This window comes from Balaenoptera acutorostrata, chromosome 6 (genome assembly GCF_949987535.1).
Source record: "Balaenoptera acutorostrata chromosome 6, mBalAcu1.1, whole genome shotgun sequence".
NCBI lineage: Eukaryota > Metazoa > Chordata > Mammalia > Artiodactyla > Balaenopteridae > Balaenoptera > Balaenoptera acutorostrata.
The window spans coordinates 125502312-125520657 of record NC_080069.1 but is presented as its reverse complement, the minus strand read 5'-3'; the positions used below and the strand labels follow the sequence as shown (position 1 = coordinate 125520657).

The window sequence follows — 18346 nt, the reverse complement described above, 5'->3', positions numbered from 1 at the left end:
TGGGTTTTCTCTCCTTTCTGGGACTCCAATTACACATCAGACAGCTCAATGTTGTCCTAGTCTGCTTTTCAGACAGAATGGTTTCTCTGATTGGTCTTGGATTTCAAGGACCCTTTCTTCTACAGCACCCAGAGTGCTGCTAACAAGCTCACCGGTGAACTGTCTACTCCAGACCTCCTCCAATCACTTGTCCTGCAGGCTCCAGCTGCTTCTGTAAAGCCCTGAACACTGACCTCTTGCCTCTTCAGTGGTGCTTTGCTTGGGCGCTGGCTCCTGTGACGAGGCTGGGAAATCGTCCCCTGGCCGAGAACTGGGCAGAACTCACCCACCCATCCTAACGGAGAGGATTAATAACAGTTATCTATAGATAGTCATAGAAAAACTAAAGGTTTCCAGATCTCAAAAACCACCAAAAGCAAAGGACTAAATACCAGCTTGAAAAAATATTCACAACAAATGTAAATAACTATATACAAAAAAAGTTCACTTTGAGAGAAGCAAATTAAAATAGTAAAAAAAACAAGTAACTAATCATTTTTGCATATCAAATTGTTAAATTTTTTTTAACCGTAATGATCGGCACTGGTAAGAGTACAGGGAAACGAGTGCTCAGACGCTCCCGGATGCAATTCAGAGAGAGGGAGCAAAAGCCTTAAAAATGATTATATATTCTGATCTAGCAATTCCACACACACACCCAGAAATCTGTCTTAAAGAAATCAAACGTGCCAAGATTTAGCTATGAAATGTCTGTTGAAGCATTGTGTACAATAAAAACTGAAAATAACATAAATATTAAACAATCAGCAAATCTAAAAAAATGATACAAATTATATCATGAAATACAACACAGCCACTTGAAATAATGTTATAGAATATTTAATGACATAGAAAAAAGAGAACTTAATTTGATGGGAAAAAGGAGTTGATAAATTAGTATGAACAGAACGATCATTTTTTTGCTGGAAAAAAATGTGTATTAATTTGAAGGACCGTAACATTTAGCATTTTTATTGTTATTGCGTGTGTGTGTATATGACATAAAACTTGCCCTTTTAACCATTTTAGAGTGATTCAGTGGCAACATGAATTGCTTTCACAGAGCTGTACCATCACCACACTCTATTCTCAAAGCCTGTCCATCAGCCCAGGCAGAAGCTCCGTCACCACTCAGCAACAGTATACCCCCCTCACCCCGGGTAACCTCCAATCTACTTTCAGTCTCTAAATCTGCCTGTCCCAGGTTCCGCACATAAGTGGAATCATACAGTATTCGTCCTTCTGTGTCTGGCTTCTTTCACTCAGCATGATGTTCTCAAGTTCACCCGTGTTGCAGCCTTTGTCAGAATTTCCTTCCTTTTTGAGGTAAGGCTGAATAACACTCCATCGTATGGATGGACCACATCTGGCTTATCCATCGCCCGTCAATGGACACTGGGTTGCTTCCACCTTTTAGTTACTGTAAACAATGCTGTGAACAAGGTGTGTACATACCTGTCCGTGTCCTTGCTTCCTGTTTCTTTGGGTACATACCCTGGATTGGAATTGCTGGATCATATAGTAATTCTATGTTTAACTGTTTGAGGAGCCACCAAACTGCTTTCCACAGTTAACTGCATCATGTTACGTTTCCACCAGCAATATATGAGAATTCCAATTTCTCCACATCTTTGCTAGCACTTATTTTCTGATTTTTAGATAATAGTTGTCCTAAGGGTCTCACCATGGTTTTGATTGCATTTCCCTAATGACTAATGATGCTGAACATCTTTTCATGTGCTAACTGGCCATTCAAGTATCTTCTCTGGAGAAATGTCTACTCACACTCTGCCCATTTTTGAGCTGGGCTGGAGTTTGTTATTGAGTGGTAGGACTTGTCAATATATTCTGGATAGTAAAGCCCTGTCAGATACAGAATTTATGAATATCTTCCCCTTCTGTGGGTTGCCTCTTCACTCTCTTGAATAGTGTCCTTTGTTGGACAAAAGTTTATTAATTTTGATGAAGTTTAAGTTATCTAGTTTTTCCTTTTATTGTCTGTGCTTCTGGTATCATACCCAAGAAATCATTGCCAAATCCAATGTCATACAGATTTTCCTGTTTTCTTCCAAGAGTTTTACGATTTTAGCTCTTAAGTTAGGTCTTTGATCCCCTTTGAGTTAATTTCTGGATACACTGTAACCTCATCCTTCTGAACGTGGAAGTCCAGTTTTCCCAGCACCTGTGAAGAAGCTCTCTCCTGCCACTGGATGCTCTGGGCCCCCTTAACAGTAATCACTTGATCGTATCTGCGAGGGTTTATTTCTGGGCACTCTATTCACTGTTCTATATGTCTGTCTCTAGGCCGGTACCACATGGTTTTGATTATTGTAGCTCTGTCATAAGTTTTGAAGTCAGGAAGTGTGAGGCCTCCAGCTTTGTTCTTTTGCAAGATTGTTTTGGTTGTTCAGGGTCCCTCAAGGTTCCCTATGAATTTTAGGACGGGTTTTTCTATAAGCTGTAAAAAAAGGCATTGGGATTCTGATAGGGATTGCACTGAATCTGTAGATCGTTCTTGGTAGCAATGACATTTTAACAATACACTCGGCACTCAGTATCCACGGATGCAGAACCCACGGATATGGAGGGCTGTCTGTACTATTAAGGGACTCGAGCATCGGCGGGTTGGTATCTGCAGGGGTCCTGGAATCAATCCCCCGCAGATACTGAGGGAGGAATGTACTGTCTTCTTCCAATCCATGAACACCAGATAATTTCCATTTATCTGTGTCTTCTTTAATTTCTTTCAGCATTTTTTAGTGTACAAATCTTTCGCTTCCTTGGTTAAGTTTATTCCTAAGTATTTTATTCTTCTCAATGCTATTGTAAATGGAATTGTTTTCTTAATTTCCTTTTCGGATAGTTCATCACAAGTGTATAGAAATACAACTGACATTTCTGTACTGATTTGGTATCTCACAACTTTCCTGAATGTATTTATTAGTACTAACAATTTTTTGTGTGGATTCTTTATGATTTTTTACATATAAGATCATGTCATCTGTGAACAGAGATCATTTTTCTTCCCCCTTCCCAATTTGGATGCCTTCTATTTCTCTTTCTTGCCTAACTGCTCCGAATAGAAGACAGAAGAGAGAAGGTGTGCCTATCCAAAGAAGGAAGCTGAACACCTCTGCACACAAACTCTTTATCAGATGCTTGACCACCGTCAGGCATAGTGGATCCAGTGCTCACTAGTATTTTCCACAAGTAAACCAGTAACCAAGTAAGGTGAACTACCTACTTCCAGACAACCCGGTGGATGCCTGGTTGCTACCAGTTGCTGAAGACGTTCCAGCAAGGAACCGGCCCTGTTCCTCTTTAGGAGGAGCTTCTACATGAAACAGGGGTGTGCTTCTGAGCAGTGAGTACCTTCGGATCCACGAGGGCCCCGGCCTTGATGAGGTACTTCACCGCGTCTAAGTGGTTGTTTTCTGCCGCCTCCATCAGCGGGGTCCTCTGGTCCTCTGAGCAGGTGTCGATGTTGGCGCCCGCCTGGTGAAAAGAGGGACAGCTCAGGTGTGAGAGCTGCCACCGCAGCCACACCCAGTGAGGAAACGTTTCCCAGGCTCAGCACTTGGAAACGGAGGGGTCTCAGGGGCTACATTAAGTCTTTCTATCGACTAAGCCTGAATCACCCAAAGCAGAATTCAGAGACATGATTATTCTGTAACTATCAAACCTTTAGTTCAAGAAGAGCATTTCATTTCTAAGCTAATTGGGTAAAAATGCTTACAGTAACATTAGTGACAGCACCTTTAGAAATAAGAAAGAAGGTGAGAGACCCCAGAGCAGGCAAAGAAGGGGTGCTGAGGGGGACTCAGCAAGGCAGAGCCAGGAGGCAGGCGGTAGCCCAGCCTGCAGTGACCGTGGGGCCCTAGCTCAGGGGCCTCAGAGGCCTCTGTCTCCGGCTGTTCTAAACACTTGCCAAAATAAACTGAACAAAAACTCATTTCCAGGGTGTATTTTCCAATGGAGTGTGTACTTGAAAACCAATGAGCCAGCAGGTATACTTGGGTAAATCGTCTGTTTGAAACTGAAAACGCCCAACCTTAAAGTGGGTTTTCCACTAACAGCAAAGCAAGTGTTTGGCAGTTGAACATTTTAAAAGAGCTAACACTTATAAGGCTGAAAGTAGTATTGTTTTTACTACTAGCAATTAAAAAACAAAAATAACGCAGTTTAGTAAGAAATTTAAAAATAGAGCTAGAATGGTACACATGGAAAGCCAGGGGAACTGGGGTGGTCAGGGATGGTGAAGGAGACTCGGCTGTTCCCACGGAGCAGAGCTAACGTCAGAGAGCAGGGGCGTCCAGGTAGGAGATGAGTGGGGGACACAGGTCAGACGGCCCAACCTGAGGGTGAGGTAGAGCCAGGATTCCACAGCAGCTAACTTTAACAACGAAACTTGGAAAAGCACACGCGATAAAGGTGCGGGGTGGGGGTCTGCGTAGCGCTAACGCGGCCAGCGTGGGGTCGGCCACGCCCTGCCGGGCTGCACAGTCCAGGATGTGTCCTCTGCCGGTGAAAGGCCAGGCGCCGCCTGTAACTGCGTGCACACACTTGGCAAGACCCCCCCCCACCCCCAAACCACCCTGAACACCCAGGGGTGCGAGAGCCCGGGCCGCAAGCCTGCCCGGGGGACGGCCCGGAGGGAAGGGCCCACAGGCCGGGCAGCCCCCGACAGGGCCCACGTCTGAGAGGCCCGGACGGGCGGATGACCAAGAGCAGAGCCACGGGCCGCACGGTGCAGAGGGTCGGGGTCCGAGGGCCAGGCCCCCCACCCGACACCCAGGTAGTGTGAGGACGGCTGCTCCGTGTGCTCGTGTGAAACCCGCGCCGGCCAGTGACGGCCCCGCCCGCCAGCACAGAGGCCCCGCACAGGGACACGTGGGCAACCCAGGACCACACCAGGGAAGTCAGCCCAAAGGCCAGTGATCATCACCAGAAGAGGCAGGGTGGACAGGAGACAACGCAGAGAGATCTGAGACACGGAAGGAGGCGGGAGGAGGGCCTCCACCCAGAGGGGACAGAGGGCCCGGGAGGTGCGGGGCGAGCACAGCCCACGGCACGTCCTGGGCTCCTGGGGGGCACGGCAGCGGTTGTCGCTCTGTCCCTCCCTTCTGGGCCCATGACTGCTAGAAAACGCATATTTTCCTATTAGAAGATGCCTCCTGGGCTCACGGCCTGCAGAGCAGGTAAAAGCAAAGCAGGCGAGATGGACCCCAGACGCAAGCAAACACTAACACAGAGGGACAGGACGGGACAGAGCCGGGGAGCAGACGGAGGCCCAGTTGGGAGAAGTCAAAGCAGTGACCGCAAGTGGGGACACATCCAGGCCCGGGCCCGGAGAGCCGCGCGGCCCGTCACTCCGACCATGGGTATGCCCAGTGCCGGCCAAAGGTTGGGGCTGGCCAAGGGTACCGGAGGGTGTCAGGGGCGGCAACCAGCACAGCTGCCCCTGACCTCGTGCCCCCGCACATCGGACGTCCACCCGAGCGCCCCAGAATGCGTCCTGCTGGGGTTTCGTTTAATATTGTTATTGAAATTAAGTGTCCACCTGCGGCAGGGCCACTGTGCTGCAGTTGCCTGGATGGAGCTGTTTCCAGCGAGACCTCGGCATGAAAATTAAACAGGCCGGGAAATAACCAAACCACTCCTCACAGGTGCTCCTCCACTGACCCCGAGCGTGAGCGAGGGTGCCTGCTGCCTGGGGCCAGGGCCAGAGCCCAGCCGCAGGAGGGCACGTGAGGTGGGCACCCACCAAAGCTGCGCCTCCAAGAAACAATACCCTCGGATTCAGGGCAAAGCAGAGGAAATCTGTCCCACGTCGGATGGGTTCTAGGGGAGAAAAGGACACAAGAGCACAGCCCCCAAGTTGGGGAGTCTGCAGCCTGGGTCACCAAATTAACCACCAGGCTAACAATCTAATCTGAAGTGGTGTCAGACGGTCACACCTCCAGGCTCCGGGCAGACAGCAGAGTCATAAAGATCGCTAATGTATAAAGCATTGGTTTTTTTCCAAAACATAACGTTTTATTCTGCAATAGTTTACAACTCACAAGAAGCTGCAAAACAGAGCACGGAGCTCCTGCGTTCTTTGACCCGGACAGTCTTCCACTATCACGGCCAGTGGGGAGAAGCAGGAAATGGGGCAGCGGATCAGTGAATGACTCAGGCTTTTGCTCTTTGAATGAAAGAGGCAGACAAAGAATTCACACTGTGTGAGGTTTAGAAGTGGACAGAGCTGAGCCATGGGGTTGAGGATCTCTGTGGGGCGGTGAGCGCACAGAAACACACACACCTGATCGTCACAACACAGGCTAGGAGAGCTGCCACGGGGGAGGGACACATGGTGCTTCTGCGGGGCAAGCAGATCAGGCCGGGTCCCTTTAGAACCATTCGTTAACCAAGACGTTTACGTTTCAATGATTTTTCTGTATGTATCTCACACACGTTTTTATGTTAAAAAAAAAAAAAGTTGGGGGTGGGGGGAATAGATTCTTTCAAAGGAGTGTGAAACTACCTTTTCCAAAGGAAGAATAAAGTCAGAAGACCATCAATTGTTCCCCCCTCCTCCTCTTCCTCCTCCTCCTTCCTCCTCCTCTTCTTCCTCTCCTTCCTCCTCCTTCCTCTCCTTCCTCCTCCTCCTTCCTCTCCCTCCGCCTCTTCTTCCTCCTCCTCCTTCCTCTCCTTCCTCCTCCTCCTTCCTCTCCCTCCTCCTTCCTCCTCCTTCCTCTCCCTCCTCCTCCTCCCTCCTCCTCCTTCCTCCTCCTTCCTCTCCCTCCTCCTCCTTCCTCATCCTTTCTCCCCCTCCTCCTCCTCCTTCCTCTCCCTCCGCCTCTTCTTCCTCCTCCTCCTTCCTCTCCTTCCTCCTCCTCCTTCCTCTCCCTCCTCCTTCCTCCTCCTTCCTCTCCCTCCTCCTCCTCCCTCCTCCTCCTTCCTCATCCTTTCTCCCCCTCCTCCTCCTCCTTCCTCTCCCTCCGCCTCTTCTTCCTCCTCCTCCTTCCTCTCCTTCCTCCTCCTCCTTCCTCTCCCTCCTCCTTCCTCCTCCTTCCTCTCCCTCCTCCTCCTCCCTCCTCCTCCTTCCTCATCCTTTCTCCCCCTCCTCCTCCTCCTTCCTCATCCTTTCTCCCCCTCCTCCTCCTCCTCCCTCCTCCTTCCTCATCCTTTCTCCCCTCCTCCTCCTCTCCTGCCTCCTCCTCCCTCCTCCTCCCTCTCCCTCTTCTCCCTCCTCCTCCTCCTCCTCTCCCTCCTCCTCCTCCTTCCTCCTCCTCCTCCCTCTCCCTCCTCCTCCTCCTCTCCTTCTTCTCCCTCCTCTCCCTCCTCCTCCTCCTCCTCTCCTTCTCCCTCCTCCTCCTCCTCCTCTCCTACCTCCTCCTCCCTCCTCCTCCCTCCTCCTCCCTCCTCCTCCTTCCTCGTCCTTTCTCCCCCTCCTCCTCCTCCCTCTGTCTCAAGACTGAGCAAGTAACAGCCACTTGTTAGAATCACAGAGTGACCTCTGGAGGCAAGAAAGCAAAGACTATAACTTCCAAGCAAATAAAGAGAAAGGAAATGAGACAAAACAAAAGTCAACCCAAAAGAAGGCAGCAAAGGAGAGGAAAAAAAAAAAAAAGAAATATTTGTTTTAAGAGGCTGAGAATCAAAACTACAATATAAGAAATTAGAAATAAATTTTAAATGTCAGAAATTACAGTAAGCATAAGTAGACTGAAGATTCCTATTAAAATACCAAGGCTGTCAGATAGAGCTTTTTAGAAGCTGGCTACATGCTATTTAAAGAGATCTGTCCAAACGGAGCCTCTGGCGTGAGCCGAAGTTGGGAGGGGTCTGACAAATGGGTCTCGGGTGTTAGAAGTCTAAACCAACAGGTAACCCCACTGTACAACACCAGTGCAAAAGCAGGCTCCACACTTCACACAATCACATCTTAGTCTGTGCACATAGCACAGGTGAGAAGAGGAAAAAGCAGACACTCCAGGCCGATGGTGACACAGAGCAGCCGTGACTAGACAAGAGACCTGGGGGAGGGGGGTGTCCGCCCAGGGCCCCAACAGAGATGCCCAGAGGACGGTCCTCTCCAGACACAGAGCCATCCCGAAGCCCACCCGACACGAAAACCTCCAGCTGACGGGCCCCAGCCAAGAGCCCACCACCGGCACTTCAGTCCCTTCCTTTACAAACAAACAGGATCCACCAGGCATTTGAGGGAAACCTGAAATAAGAAAGACCAGAAGGAACAGACCGGTATGAAGCTTCCAAACACTGTGGGAAGACCCAGAGGCTACAGAAAAACGTGGCAGCACAGGCGAGACCCCGAGAGGAGCCGAGGGTCAGGCCGAGAGCACTGCCCAGAAAAGCTGGACAAAGTGTGAGTCCAGAAGGTGCAACAGGTAAACACAGGGGCTTGCGGAGGGACCTGGAGCCCAGACAGAAAATCTCCCAGACCTGAACCTGGGCTGTGGGGAAACTCCAGACCGACGGGTGAAAGGAAATTTCCTGAAGGGTCCAGAGATAAACACCTGGCTTAAAGGTGGCCTCCGGGAAACAGGGGCCCCAACACGGGCCAGGGGAGGGATGTCCCAGAGCAGCGGCAGTCCCAGGGTGGGCGATGTGCTTCCCAGATGACACAGGGCCAGTCTGTCTGCTCGGGGTGGATTGGTGGGGGGGGTCGGTCCAGGACACATTTACACAACCACGGAACGCAAGCTCTTGGCGCAGGGCGGGGGGTAGGCGGAGGCATGTGCGCACGCCTGAGCTAAACCCTCCCACACCAGGAAGTCGGTGACACTAAAAACCCAAACGAACTAGAACAACAAGTCAAACACCGAAAGGCAGTGCGCCATTTCCAGAGGCGGCGTGACTGGCAGGAGAGGCAGCGGAGGCACTGAGGGCACTGGGCAGAGCCAGGGCGGGTGGGCCTGGGAGCCTCCGGTACCGCTGGGCTGCCCGGCTCTCGGGACCCAGGCCAGGCTGTCTCGCTTTGGTGGCCCCGAGAAGACCGCATCTGACCTGAATCAGCATGTGACAGATGTCCACGTGGCCGGCCTCCGCCGCAGCGTGCAGGGGCGAGCGCTTGTTCTGGTGCTCCATCTTGAAGTTGGGGTCGATCCCATCAACTGCAAACAAACAGGAGGTGCCAGTTACCGCAGGTGCAGCCCCCAGAGCCCGCGATGGCGCAAGGGCTGGCGAGGTTCCAGGCGGAACCGACAGGCAGGCCTGTGGTCAGAGACCCCCAGCACCTGCGCTCCTCCTAGACACCCTCATCTAACTCTGGGCTCCCCCGTCTCTCCCGTCCCCAGGCCTGGGCCCGAGCGTGAGGGTGGAGGGGCCCCAGGATGGATGCTCCACAGGGAGCAGGACCCCCAGGCCAGGCCCACAGGGAAGGCGGTTGCTGAGCACAGCTCCCAGCCTGGAGTGGAGACGGGCTACAAGGCCAACCACGGAGCGGCGAGGCGAACTCGGCATCGCACAAGGTCCACGAGGAAAATGATTAAAATCGCCATTTCAGTCAACATAAAATAAAACCTTTTTTTTTTTTCAGAGCAAACCGTTAAGCTTCTTTCTTGACTTAACTGTCAAGTAAAAGGATTCTTAATCAGCCTTTTCCAGCCAGAGGAATCAAGCCTACGCTGTGAGCTCAGAATCAAAGCGCTGTCCCTTGCTCAGCAGGAGACGGAGCTGGGAAGGACCCGACCAGTACATTTTCAGGTGTTAAAAACCCACAAAGGCAGGTACACACTGAAAACACAAGTGCCAGAAGGGCCGCACCCTGCACACGAGGGCGCCAACTCCATCCGCACGGCACAACAGCCCAGCTGGCTAACTCTGCTTTCATGGAATCGACGTCTCTTCTTCATCTAATAATCACATACTTAATCCCTGTTTAAAAACGGGGAATTCCTGGGACTTCCCTGGTGGTCCAGTGGTTAAGACTCTGCACTCCCAGTGCAGGGGGCCCAGGTTCGATGCCTGGTCAGGGAACTAAATCCCGCATGCCGCAACTAAGAGCCTGCATGCGGCAACAAAGATCCCACGTGCTGCAAGTAAGACCCGTACAAAAAAAAAAAAAAAAAAAAACGAGGAACTCCTAGAGAATACTTCCAGAGCAGCACTCTCCCCGGGAACCTCTTTTCAGCAGAAGCAGAGAAGGATGATGCGGATGGGGAGGGCACGCGACTGAGCACGAACACTGCGAACGGGCTGAACACCAGAGGCGGCCTGTGTGCACCAGCCAGAAAAATGGGACAGAGCAGGACACGGCGGGCAGTGACCGAGAGGCGCTGACAGGTGCGGCCACCTACCCAGCATGAGCAGCACCTTCTGCAGCTCCCCTTGCCGGGCCGAGAAGTACAGCTGCTTCGGGTGGAAGCGGAGCTTCTTGGGTCTGCGGAGAGAGCACAAGACAGCAGTAAGCACAGGCTCCCCACCACCCACCCACCCACCCACCCACCCACACACACCCCCACACCCACACCCACCCACCCACCCACCCACCCCCCCCCACACACACACACACACCCCACACACCCCCCCCTGCAGGCTGGAAGGCCTGGGCTGGGCCCACCTGCCCAGCCTCAAGGTCAAGGATGCCACACCCACCAGGCATCTCACAGTAAAAACAACCAAAATTAGTGACCATCTCCTTCACCCACAGCACGAGAATGGTTCCTGAGGTTCTGCATTCCGTGCAGGGCACAGAGCGAGCTGCTTCTCTATAGCATGAGGTCAAGGGACCCCCGAGGTGGTGGGGGCAGCGTGTCACACCCAGCTACACCCACCCTCTTCACGGTACAGAGTCTGGACCCGGTGAGTAGGGCAGGGGGCCGGACAGTCACCATAAGACCAGGGCCAGAGACCAGGCTGGAGGCGGACAGAGAAAAAGCCGTGGGGACTCAGGACCGTGTCCCAACGCTACAACTTCCCGAGAAGCAAGGCAGGAAGGTGCAGCTCTGAGGGAGGGAGCCGCACGGCCTGGCCGGAGCCCTGACCGTGGAACCCCATGACGAGTGCACACCTGTGGGCTCATGGGTCGGGGCACCGGGCCCTCCTGCAGAGCCACAGCTGGGCTGCAGTAATGGGAGCCGCAGGGACAACCGAGGGGCCACCTGCTCCAAACTCTCCTTTCACAGACGAGCAGCCACAGAGTGGCACTGGCTCTAACGTCCTGAGGTCAGAGCCACGGTCAGCGTGTCCAGGGAAACGTGTGCCAGAGCCTCCCAGGACTGTCCTCGCTACGCCTTCAGAGGGTCACTTTGCTCCTAGCGTAACGGACAGTAACCTGCAATCGTTTCCCAAAATAACGGAAAAGAAGGTGCACGGTCCTGATGGCCAATGCTAACAGGAGACCTAAGGGAGGCCTCGGCGACCTCCTGGGAATGCCACGGCCCTGGGGGCACAGACAGCTGGGGCGTGTGGCCCTGGCAAGCACCGGACCCCGCAGGGGGACCAGGGCGCGCGTGGAAGTGCCGGCGGCTGACTCGCGCAGGAGGACCCGGAGGGAGGGGCCTGCAGGAAGGGAGCGCCAGGCCAGGGCACGGCTGGGCCAGGCCTTACTTCTCCGAGTCCAGGGCGATGAGCGCGCTCTCCAGGGTCTCCTTCCCGGGTCCCTGGGAGAGGCCGGGCGCTGGCTTCCCCAGCCCGGCTGGCCCCATGGGGTCGAAGGCCTCGGGCACCTGGGGGGCTGTGCTCTGCGGCTTGTCATCCTCTGAGAGCGGGGGTCCAGCAGTGCTTCAGGGAGGAAGAAATAAGTGGAATTCTGAGTTTGAGAGACGTGGAACTCTCCCTTCTTGTGGAAACCAATGAAAACACAAAACATGATTCACTCGGACCCTCCAACTGTGCTGCTCTTCTGAGCGTGAAAACGGCCTCAGGTTCACTGACCATCTATCTGCTCAGCCCCTGGAGGGAAGAGCCCAGACTCAGAATCAAATCCCAGAGAAAAAGGGCATTCAGAAGTGAGGGCGGCTTTCCCAGGACTTTTGGCCAAATGTTCAAGTATGCTTTAGCGAATGAACTTCAGGTTGAATCTAAAGTCCACTGCCCTCCCAACGCAAGGGACACCTTGGAATTTTGACTCAAAAATCATTAAATTTATAGATTAATACAATTAATACAGAATAATACAAAGGAGTCGACACCATTCCAATATTCAGTTTTGAATGTCTACAATTCGAGTCTCTTAAATGACCTTCAGTGAAGTTTTATAGTTTCCTTTTTTATCAGTGTGATATCGCTTGCTTTTTCCTAGGTAGGTTACGGGTTTTGTTGCTGTTTTGAAAGGCTCTCTCTCCATCACCCTGGCTTCTAGCTGGACACACTGGTGGGGACAAGGCTTCTGACACCTTTTCTTACCTGATCCTCTGGCTGACTGACTCCATTTAGCTTTATGAGTTCTTCAGCTATTTCTACTGAATACTTTTGAGAAGAAAATTATATGTTTCCAATATCAATCCTTCTCTTTTAAAGACTGTTTCTTCTGTGTTCAGCTAGGGCCTCCAAAACATGACGCAGTAACAGCAGACTCTAGCAGCTGACACTAATGTTTCATATCATACACTACACACAGGTACAGATGGGTAGGGACAGGCGCGCACAGGTACACGTGGGTACAGGGGCTGATGTTTCAGGTGTATACTAACAGCTACCTATGGGAGTACTGTGCTTCGACCGAAAATACTGTGATACCACATCAATTAGGATGGTGTGATACTGGTTCAAAAACAGGCAAAGAAATGTACCAAACTACACTGAGTGCAGAAGAGACGTGTGCATGGTGGCAGCGAGCAAACGAAAGTCAGCACGCCTCACAGCCTCACGCGTCAGAAATCACAGCACGCGCGAGCCAGCTGGGAGACGTCTGGCAAGTCGGAAGACATAAGCAACGATCACAGACGGGCATTGCCAGGTGAACTCTGAGGGCTCGGGGGACACCGTACCTGCCGGTGGTGGTGTCGGCCCTGCCCTCCACCGTGGAGCTCTTCTCCTGCCCAGGGGCCAGCGTCACGGTGGAGGTCGTGTCTGCTTTTGCAACAGTCACCTCTTTGGCCTTGGCGGTCTCCTCCCCACAGTGGGGGCAGTAACTGGCATTGTTGACGCGAGAGGCACAGGCTTTGTGGAAACGGTGAGAGATGCTGCTCTCGGGCTGACATTCCATAAAATTACCCTAAAAACAGGAAGGCGAGGAATCACTCTTTTAATTGGGGCTAATACGCAAAAGAACAAGCAAAGCCCAGAATTGAGCGCTGTGTGGGGGCAGGAAGCCAGAGCCCGGGGGGCTCCCAGCCCCTCTCCGGGTGAGGAGAAATGATGCCCTGAGTCCACGGGGCACCTCCCAAGGCATGTCCACACACATGCTATTTGAAGGAGAGAAAATCCCCATCCCCGCGCCCCGAGGAGCCCGAGGCCTCGCTCTCCAGCTGCTCTGACCAGGGGACGGGCTGCACATAAGTCCAAAGATGGACCCACGGAAGACACACCCAGGAAGAGACTCCCAGAAGCAAAAGCCCGAGGAGGGAGGTGCCGCCAACAGCCCTTGGCAGAGAGCGCCCGACACCAGGCCCTTCAGGCGACCCGACCTCAGGCCAGGGCTCCGGGGTGAGGAGCAGCTGGAGCGGCACTCTCCCCGGGAACCTCTTTCCAGCAGAAGCAGAAATGGACGATGAGGATGGGGAGGGCGCACAGGTGTGACGTCCGGAGAAGCCCCTGGGGAGAGGCTCTGGGCCCAGCAGCACAAAGGGCCACACAGAGACCAAGCGCGGGCCACGTGAGCCACGTGAGCCTCTGTGGATGAAGTCACTGATGGAGAAGGTCCCGGAGGCACTGGCGAGCAGGACGCAGTAGAGGGCCAGGCGGCCCTGCCTAGGTAGACACGTGAGCAGCAGGAAGGGAGCCGGGGGCCCAGGTGCCCCCGGAGGCCAACGGCAGGAGAGAGGGGGCCGGGCACTCACGGCGGTGCAGAAGTAGCCGCAGCCGGGACAGCACTGGTGCTTCACCATCCGGCCCCGGTGGTCTTCACACAGCACCAGGAGCGGCGCCTTGCTGGACGGGCGCATCAGCTCGTGCTTGACCACGCTGTTCGTGCACCTGCCCAGCTGCAATCAGACGAGACCGCGTCAGCCACTGCCATGCCACAGGGCGGGAGGCGGGGGGGGGGGTGGGGGGGGGTTGGGATCAGGAAATCAAAGCAGGAAGGCGGCCGGGTCCTCCGTGACGTGATGTGGGGCTGTGCCGCCGGTTCACGGACCAGGGGGTCACAGCGGCCACGTGAGGAGAACAGTCTGGGCTGGGGGCTGGGGCATCGAAGGGAACAGGACACATGCCAGGGAGCACGGCCAGCAGCGGGGAGGGCAGAGAATCCGCAGGACCCACCAGCACTCAGGCGACCCGCCCGCGTCCGCTGTCGCCCTGGCGCCTTCCAACAAGGACCCTCGCCTCCTGGCCGCTGGTGCGGGCGACGCGCCCCCAGCCCCGGCTTCCTGCTCGCCTGCTCCTCAAGGGAGCCCGTCCCGTCCTCAGAGACCCCATGGAGCCCAGAGATGGGGGCGGGACGGGGCCAATGCCCCCAGGAAAGGGGCCCAGGCGGCTCTGAGGCTGGAACAGGAGGCCACGAGGGAGGGCACAAAAACAAGCTCTCAGCACCAGACAGGAGGGAGAAGTGAAATTTCCATGGAAGCGCTGGGAGACGGAGGGAATTTTCTAAAGTAAAGCAAAAAGTCAAAAATGTGGAAAATGGAGAAGAAGTGAGAAGGCTGGAGGCTCCGCAGAGAGGACCCAAAGGGGGGCCGGGGCTCCTGAGACGCGGACGGCCCGAAGCAGACGGGGACGTGACCGGGACATGAGAGGAAACTGCGCCCGTGGAGCCGCGGCGACAGGAGAGGATCGGCCCAGACCTGTCCCCCAGGAACCTCCCTCAAGGAGCTGCTGAGGCAACGCGCCCCCCGCTGAGAGGGACCCATGTGTCCGAAAACCCTACAAAGTGAGCAAGTCCATCAGTTTGGGGTGGAATCGGTAACAGGCACAAAGAAAACAATGAGAAAGGAGGTAATTACTAACTCTGAGAAAAAGGAAAGGTTGCTCAGGAGAGGAAACCCCTGGCTCAGCTGTGGACGCTTCCACGAAAACAGCAAAGAGGCTCCCGCCTCGACCGACGGAGGGAGGGACAGACAGATGCAGACCGCGGTGCGGGGGGCGGGGGCACCCCTCCCACAGTAAGAACCCTCAGACAACACCTCAAAGGAGAGGTCAGGAAAGGAGGGTAAAAGGCAGGTATTTGAGAACGTGGAGAAAATCTCAGGAGGAAAAGTAAAAGGGGCCAAGGGTTGCTTGGGGGGAGGGACCCTGAGACCCACCCGCAGCCCACGTCACGGACATTCAGGGTCTCCAGCAGCGGGTGGGGGGCAACAAACAGCCACCAGGACACCCCACCACCACCACCAGGACCCGCGAGGCCATCAGGAGACACAGGCGGAGGCCTCTGACTGGCTCAAGTACACTCAGCGAGGAGGAAGGTCAACAGAAACCGTCGGACGCCAAAACGGGAAGAGAACGCAAGTGCGGAGCCCCCGTCAGCTGTGAGACGACATCCCACGAGCCGGCGTCGAGTGACTGGTTTGGGAAAGAGAAAAAATAAAGAGCCGCTGGGCAGGAACTGATTTTCTAGGAAAACAGAGACACCAGGTACAAGTCCAAGAAGCTCAGAGAAACCTAAAGAGGACAAACACCGAGAGAGAGCAGCACAACCCCACACTTCAGGCTCAGAGGTCAGCGCAGAGGACCACAGCGACGAGGGCCGCGGCCTCTCCTCGGGACTTTCGGACGGCAACACCGACCGACGTCTCTAAGTGCCCAGAATTCTGTACCCATCAAAGTCTCTCTCAAAATTGGAAGCAAAACAAGGACTTTTTCGAACAAACAAAAGAGAATTCGCTCTGGATGCAGTTTAAATAAAGGGAAACAAGAGACGATTACGGTTACTCAGTCTAAAAGATGAGCGTGTACAAAAATAATAGCATATATGAAACTGAAACGTACGACAAAAGATGGGAGACAGGATTTGGGCCCACGCATGTAAGAGTCTTACATTACATGTTAAGTGGTATGATATCAATTCAAGCAAGACCGTGATAAACGAAGGATGTATGTTAGAAACTCCAGAGTAACTGGTGAAAACGTGAGGAAAATACGTAAAAAATAAAGCCAACAGCAGAATAAATTGGAATCATAAAAAATTCCAACCCGGGACTTCCCCGGTGGTCCAGTGGTTAAGAATCCGCCTTCCAATGCAGGGGACATGAGTTCGATCCCTGTCCAGGGAACTAAGATCCCACATGCCTCGGGGCAACTAAGCCCCGAGGCATGTGGGATCTTAGTTCCCTGGAGCCTGTGAGCCACAACTAGAGAGCAGCCCGCGCGTCACAACAAAAGATCCCACATGCCACAACAAAGACCCAGTGCAGCGAGGGGCGGGGGGAATTCAATCCAAGAGGCAGAAAATGAAGAAAAAGGAAGAACAGATGGCATAACTCTTAGCACTATTAAGATGTCAGACTGTAACCCAGCTACCCTGATAAGTGCAATGGGGATGATCCAAACACACCACTGGGAAGACGGAGACTATCAGGCCCTGTGCAGGACACGCTGTCTAAAGAGACCTCCAAACGTACAGGCAGCACAGGTCCGGCGGCGGTGGGGGGGGTGGGGGGGGCGTCCTGTGTCAGCACCAGACACCCCGAATCCCCAAGGACACAGTCGACCCCCAAGACAGGAGTCACGTAAAAACGGCCCGAGCTGAAGAGTCAACACCCCTCCCTCGCACAGAAATCAGAGGAGCGTGTTGGTCGCACGACTGTGTGCATCTGTCACATGTGTCACTCGTGTGATCTGAGTCACTCATGTCACTCATGTGACTCAGAGACACACACTCAGAAAGGTGACCTCGAGTGTGTGAATTATGCCTCAATAAAGCTGATGAGAAGGAGACACAGGACGAAGGAGCTATTAGCTCTGAGGGGCTGCTGCCAGCTAAGGCCGAGGCAACCTGAGCATCGAAAGAGAAAAAATATTTTTGGAAAAAAAAGCAGCAGCTTAAGAATTTCCTGGAATCCCACAGAAAACAGAGCAACTAGACAGCAAAACCAAAACCCAGAGACGACATTTAAATCAAAACCAAAGGCCACAGGATGCAAATGGGTAAGGGTGGGCCTGCTAGACACTGGTGCCTGGGCAGGAGGAGGGGGGAGGATGGGGGAAGAGGGACACAGCGAGGCAGTGTCTCGTGGACCCAAGGACAGGGAGGAACCAAGGTACCAAAAGGTCCTCCCTGGGGCTGAGAAGAGCAGGCGACCTGGGAGAGACCCTGCCCAATCCCAGCAAGTCTGGGGCTGCCTAAGACCTGAGGCCAGTGCGGGCCAGCCACCAGGAACCCTCAAACCCAACCTGCCTGGACCCCTTCTAGTTCGGGGCACGAGGACACCAGGACAAAGCTGAGCTGAAAGTGAGCAGGACAGGGACAAGAGAAATGAAGAAAAGAACATCGAGAACAGTGGTTCTCAAAAGCTCCGGGTTCAGTGTTCTTTTATACTCTTAAAAATTACCAAAGGTCCCAAAGAGCTTTTGTCCAAATGGGGTACGTCTATTATATTTACCATGTTAGAAATTAAGAAAGAAAATTTTAAAATATTAATTTATTTAAAAATAGCAATAAACCCATCATGTAAAGAATGTATTTCAATTAAAAAATTACTTTTAAAAAAGTTAATGAGAAATGTCATTGTTTTATATTGTTCACAAAACTCTTTAATATCTGGTTTAATAAGACAGATGAACCTCATATCTGCTTCTGCATTCAGAGCAGACAAACGTGGACATTCTTCTCTGACACCACAGCAAAACTCTACAGGGGGTAGTTTCTCAAAAGATTTGCTGCAATGTAAAAATCTCAATCCACTGTCCACAAGTTTAGTACCGTTACACTAAAATCCATCCATGTGTCTTGCACTGTGAATGATTTTGTAACACCATGAAAATCACTCATTCCCTGAGTTACATAGGTCTTGTAAATGTACAAAATGCCACTGTATACTCTGTGAAAGAGTAAGTGAAAAGGCACTTAACTTTTTAGTATCATTACAAAAATAGTTTGACCATGCATATCCCCTAAAAGAGTCCAATATGAAGAGGGTCCTGCAGGCCAAGGGGTGGGGGGGGATGAAGCTTCAATAATAATAATAGGGCTTCCCTGGTGGCACAGTGGTTGAGAATCTGCCTGCCGGTGCAGGGGACGCGGGTTCGAGCCTTGGCCTGGGGG

General features: G+C 53.0%; 1 protein-coding gene across 7 annotated transcripts in view; it reads right to left on the bottom strand.

Moving 5' to 3' along the window:
- EHMT1 (euchromatic histone lysine methyltransferase 1) overlaps window positions 1–18346 on the bottom strand; it is a 155026-nt gene that overhangs the window by 25583 nt on the left and 111097 nt on the right. For 6 of the 7 annotated variants that reach the window (XM_057548047.1, XM_057548050.1, XM_057548048.1 and 3 more), the window contains 6 exons: window positions 13989–14132; window positions 12978–13204; window positions 11596–11769; window positions 10344–10426; window positions 9052–9158; window positions 3412–3534 (listed from right to left, as the gene is read on the bottom strand). In XM_057548047.1, coding sequence (XP_057404030.1) covers window positions 3412–3534; window positions 9052–9158; window positions 10344–10426; window positions 11596–11769; window positions 12978–13204; window positions 13989–14132 — 858 coding nt within the window. Of the gene's footprint in view, window positions 1–233; window positions 335–3411; window positions 3535–9051; window positions 9159–10343; window positions 10427–11595; window positions 11770–12977; window positions 13205–13988; window positions 14133–18346 lie in introns of all 7 variants that reach the window. The other variant, XM_057548053.1, reaches the window with a different exon arrangement.